A 6,000-nucleotide genomic window follows, 5' to 3' on the forward strand; every position below is an offset into this window, starting at 1 on the left:
GTTATTATGATGTATAAAATTAAAATTCTAGATATGTTAGTTAGGCTATAGGAGCACAAATCACCAGGACCTGACAAGATATAACATAGGATCCTGATTTCCTTGGAAGGAAAATAATTATATGATGGCCAGTGCTTACAGATGAAACAGGAATCAAATTTTCTATACATACATACCAAGGCAGTTGGATAGTTCTCCGCATTGTGGATTGTACAGTTGACCACTGTAACCTTGGGGGGTGAAAATAGTCCTTGATATTAGAAGTGAACTCAAAAAGAAAACAAGAAAAAAGATACATGTTTATAGGTAGATTCACAAATGCCACAGGAGAATTAGGCTCCTGACTTTCTGATATAAATCTAGCCAGTTCTAATGGATATTCTGCATTGTATTTCTGCTTCATCTGTAGTTTTGTTTCTTTCGCAGTTAAGCATAAGAGTCAGCCAAGTTTGCCTAAAATAACTTTTATTTACTGAAGTAAATCAAGTTGAGCATACTCCAATGATGGAACAGAGTCCCAGAAATCTCGCAGCCCTCCCCAGTGAATCAGAGATGATGCTATTGCAAGGAAAATGAGAGTGAGGCAGGAACTGTGGGAAGATACACATCTCCAGTGAAAGAATTTGGAACAAAAGTTTGTAAGCGATTTCCCCAACGACAATGAAGGGTTTTTGATTCATTCCTGGAAATTACCAGCTTTCCTTACTCATTGCAAGTAGATAAATAAATACCGCAACTATTTTGAATAAGTTTCCACTTGTAGTGGGGTGGGGAGAAGCTCTTTACTGTTCATCTATTAGACTGACATTCTTTATCAAATATCACTGCAAGTGGAATTCACCCCATTAAAAATCAAACTGTGTATTCAGAATCCCTCCAACCTTGAATAATGGTGCAATCCTTCCAAACCTATTTATTTATATGAATAATCAGTTTAAAGAAGTATTTCATTGGCTGTGAAGTGCTTTGGGGCATCATCAGGTTATGAAGGGCACTATAAAAATGCAAGTTCTTTAAAAGGTGATTGTTGCAACTATTTAGGATACATTACAAAATATAAATACTTCACTCTGAAATTTGACATTTTTAAAGTTTCATTTGTCACAACATAATATGATGCAAAAAAGACTTTGATTTGGATATAGGGCTAAAACCTCCACTTTTGTGGTTATTTCCGGCGTGGGCGGGAATAAAGTTTTTTCAGATCGCCGGCTTCTCGCCCATTCTCAAAGCACCTAGTCTCCACTTTTGAAAATGGGCTTTACCTTGAGCGATAGAAAATGGGTGGTAGCATTACATTTTTTTGACCTTCTGTCGTAAAATGTGGCTGTCCTTAGCAACGGTATGGCAATGCTCGATTCCCGCGATTCAGGAGGTCAAGGGTCATCATGATATGCGTAGAAGAGGAGACAGAGAGAGAGGAAGCTCAGAGGGACTGAAGACATGGCTGGGTGTGGTGTGGCTGCTTTGGGAGGAAGGAGACAGACTTTAGAGCTTCACAGCAAGTAGGCAAACAAAAAGTAGCTGTTACCAGCCACATATTTGACCGAATTTGGTCTATAATGGAGAGAGAGGAGGAGGCATCACAGCACGCTGTGGGGACTGATGCTGGAGAGAACAGTGAGGTGGGAGAGAGCACATTGGAGGCCGCAAAAGAGCCAGGAGGTTCTCGGATGAGGCAAATGCCTCCCTCCTGTAGGAGGTCAAGTCACGCTGGGGTGATTTGACACAGGGAGGATGTGGGAAGCCTACCCCAAAGGCATACCAGAAGATATGGACCGAGATAGCAGAGATGGTCTCGTCGGCAACCAACGAGGTGCGTGAGGGCAACCAATGCTGCAAATGATGGAACGACTTTGTGGGATCCGCACGAGTAAATATTACATTATTTACATGTACTTATGTATTTATATAATTTGATTTGTAAAAGTCATGAGTGACTATCAGCAGATGTGAGGTCTTTCACTTTTACCAGGAATGTTTTACTCAAAGCCTGCGGTCATGGTGTACATCTTTAGGTAAAGAATGATAATTATCATAATAATCATGGTTACATCTGTCGATTATGTGTTGTATCAGTGTCTGTGACAGTACCTAGCAATGATATCACGCAATGATCTCATGCCATGTCGTCCTGTCACCTTTTACAGAAGAAGCTATCGACGATGAGGTCTGTGCAGAGGTGAACGGGTGAGGGGCCACCAGTCCCCAGCGACATCACTGAGATGGAGGAGCGAGTGCTTGCACTCGTGGGGAAGCACACCCGGACAGCCACAGACGCATCTGCAGACCCTGAAGTGATGCCACGTGAGTAAAGCTTACACCATTGCGTGATGTAAAGTCAATAGATGCTACACCCATTCATATCTGAACAATCATATATGATAGATGATTTCTAAAATTGTCATATAAACAATGATGACCTAATGAAAATCATTGCAATGCAAGTGTGTTGATGGTCATGAAATGTGATGTCTGCGATGATTTTGAGAGCGGTGGTGCTTTTGTCGTGCATATGCTGTGTGTATCGATGGACTCACCTTGTGACCCTAGCACCCCCTTCTCCTCTAATAACCTAATTTGTGTTTTTCAGCTCAGCCAGCAGCGCGGCCCCAGGCAACGCCACAGAGGCCTGAAGGTGGGGGCACGAAGCAGAAGTCGGCAGACGATCTTACATCTGGTGCTGAGGAGCTCCGATTCTCACCCATCAATCCGCTGGGTCTGTTCTCCACGGATGAGAGCGTGGACTTCGAGGAACCTGCATCGCCATACTCCAGAAGCCATTCCACCCCAAGGCCATATAGTGGTCCTCCAGTCATTCCCGCCTCCACTCTGGAGGTACCGGCCCCAAGTACCTCACCACAGGGCACCCCATTTGTCCCCAGGACAGCGCCGTCCCCGCGAAAGGCACATGGGTGCGGCAGGTCTATTCCACGAGTGCCACATGACAGCGGAGAGATGGTACAGTTGTCCAGGTGGTCTGTAGACATTGGAGACCAGCTCATCGAAGCATTGGGGGGCATATCCTGACAGCTGGCCACCATGACCGAGTACATTCTGCGGATGGCGGAGGCCCTGGATGCGATAGCCAGTAACACTGCTGCCACAGCCCTCCCAGTGGTCCCCGAGTGCGACACTCCACCCCTAGGTTCCGCACCACCACTGCGAACGACAGATGAGAGCAAGGACCAAGATCCTGCTTCTGCATCAGAGAATATTGCCCCCTTGGCATCCCCCTCCTCCTCGCCCCGCTCCCGTACCCGTGCAACCACTGCATCTGCCTTCATCCCCCACAATGAGGCACCGCCTGAGGAGCTCCTCGGCCAGGCGCAGTGGAGCAAGGAGGGGAAGGGGTTGAGGTGGAGAGAAGAAGGGGAGGGAGGAAGGAAAGTGAGGTGCATGTCAGCAGGTGATGGCTGTGTTATATTTCTATCTGGGTGTATGCAATTTGTTTCAATGTATGGGGGCTGGGGACCACGCTCCTGCTTTGCCTTTGTGTTCTGTGTTACTGGACATGTTGAAGATGTGATTTATGTCAATGGTGGAAAAAGTGGGGTGTGGGCAGGGGTTGGGTGTTAGTACCTGTGATACTTATGATTTCAGACCAATGATGGTGTCAAATTTTTGTTGTTGAACACAACCTTATTGTGCATTGTCTCAGACAGCTGCACCATGACACACTGGTGATTCCTTAACATGAAAGGGTTAAATATAATCAATCAACGTAAACTTTAACTGGCATCAAGTTGATGGGCACCATTGATGTCTGAGCTGCACACACACAGCAGTGTCATCATAGGCGGTCCCTCGAACAAGGATGACTTGCTTCCACATGAGTTCACAGATGTTTCAATGAAGGACCCAATATTCCAGTCCTCAACCCCAGTTAAAGGCGTGGAAGATGCCTGTGCATGGATTTTTTTAACATGTGATGACCGTTGCATATCAGCCACCACACGGGCTTGACAGAGCTAGGCCTTTATCCAGTGGCAAGAGTTAACCAGGACAACTGGAGACCTGCTCGGCTCTTCTGGGCCCTGCACCCTCATTTGCCGCACCTCCGCCACAAACATTCACCGCACCTCCGCCACAATACTATATGTACTATAACAGCCCAGGCTGAATTGGTCCCCGTTCTGGCTGGGCAGAAAAAAGATCAGAAAATGTTTGTGCTGTACAATTTATGTAATTCTATGTAAAGAAAAATGAGGTTAGACACTATATAAATATAATTTTTTTTAATAGTTTAAACATACTTGTGTTTCTACAACCTTTATCGAGAGGTATTTCCAGTACATAATATACCTGCCTTTATTGCAGTGACATTTTAGTAATAATGAAAGACTGCCACTTAAATTATTCCACATCGCAGTGACTTCAGTGGAGAAAATTAGCAATTAGATTTTAAGTTTTTGCAAACATTTCAATATAGGGATTGTCAAACTGTCGCTATGTCTGCAAAGAAAATTATCTAAGCATAAAAATTTAGCAGCAAGAATTTTGAGATTCCTCTGATTAATTGTTTGTTGGTGGCAAAGTGAACTCTTATCAGTGTGATGCATCTGCATGCTGTGCCATGAAATATTAGGATTGATTGATTACAGCCGGTTTAGAATCCTATAGGCCTGAATTTTCCTAGCCCAGGGTTTCTGAAACTCTACTTGTAACCTAACTTCATTTTTTTTTCTCAAGTGCAGTCACTGTTGCAACGTAGGAAACCCGGCACCCAATTTGCGCACAGCAAGGTCCCACAAACAGCAATGCAGTAAATGACCAAAACATCTGTTTTTTAGTGATGGTGATGGAGGGATAAATATTGGCCAGGAACATAGGGAAAACTCCCCTGCTCTTCTTCAAAATAGTACCATGGGATCTTTTACAACCAGCTGAAAGAGCAGTTGGTTTAATGTCTCATCTGAAAGACGGTGAAGAACGAGGCAGCTTTGCAGGCAGTACCCACATCGTGTTCAGTGTGTCAGCATTGTCACTGACATCAACGCTCTTTCAGGCAAATCGATCAGATATCAGCTCCTCACCTAAGAGTGGGATTTTAAAAATGCCAGCCACACCGCTGGTGTTCATTCAGAACAGTTCCACTGTTTATGGGCGGTTTTTTGGGCGAGCGATATTGTGGGCGATATGTGTGCGAGGTGGTGAAATTGACGCTGGCCGATTTCATGGCCGTTAGTTTCTGTAAATATGCTCTTTACGACAAAAAAAAGTGGGCGGGCGGTATTATTGAATTTCGGCGTTAAATCAGTGCGGAAATTAACGCTGGGCGATATTATGGCCGTTGATTTCGCCCATTCTGATGATTCCGCCCCCAAAAAGTGGGCGGGCAGTAATATTTTTTCCCGGCGTTAAGCACGTGGGGAAAGTAACGTTTGGCAATAAGTTTCCTAAAAAAGGACGTCAGTTTCCATTTTGTGGCTAAATGGCTGATATCTGGGCATTATACGTCATTTCAGCGGTAAAATGGGCATTAAGTGGGAGTTAAGCAGGCAAAAGAAGCCCATAGTCTTTTTTTTCCAGGAAAATGATCTGAAAAATAGTTGAGGAGTTCATTGCCTCCCGTCATGTTTTGAGATTTATTTATTTCTTGGTCTTCATGAAAAGGATTTGGGAATCAGATATTTTTAAGCATTATCTTTTAAAACAAAGTAATCTCGTATAAGTTTTTAAATTGTCATGCGGAAGACAGTTAGGTAATGGGTTTGTTGATAGGCTAGGCATTGAAGATGTGTATTAAAGCTTGGTGAACCAATTTATGCAACATCATGTTTCACAATCTATTTACAAAGTGATTATTTTCACAAACAAGTTTGACTCGGTCTGTGCAAGCGCAGCTCTAGAGGGAGAGGAGCCTAAACACCATCCCGACACACTGGAGCTGCCGATGTTCACGTAGCCACAGAGCTGTGGCCTGAACCACGTTTCCACCCAGTTGCCAACCATTTTTTGGGTGGAGACAATCAGGATATCAGAGCAGGGAGAGGAGAG

At 44.3% G+C, this 6,000-nt stretch overlaps 1 protein-coding gene across 1 annotated transcript in view; it reads right to left on the minus strand.

Moving 5' to 3' along the window:
* The window catches only part of LOC139276876 (cadherin-like protein 26), a 108,554-nt gene extending 105,498 nt beyond the window's left edge, over window positions 1-3,056 (minus strand). Inside the window, exon 1 of the mRNA XM_070894874.1 lies at window positions 2,856-3,056. Within this exon, the coding sequence (XP_070750975.1) occupies window positions 2,856-3,056 (201 nt within the window). The remainder of the gene's footprint in view (window positions 1-2,855) is intronic.
* Window positions 3,057-6,000: the final 2,944 nt, after the last annotated feature.

The sequence above is a fragment of the Pristiophorus japonicus genome, chromosome 12, assembly GCF_044704955.1.
Source record: "Pristiophorus japonicus isolate sPriJap1 chromosome 12, sPriJap1.hap1, whole genome shotgun sequence".
NCBI classification, from domain to species: domain Eukaryota; kingdom Metazoa; phylum Chordata; class Chondrichthyes; family Pristiophoridae; genus Pristiophorus; species Pristiophorus japonicus.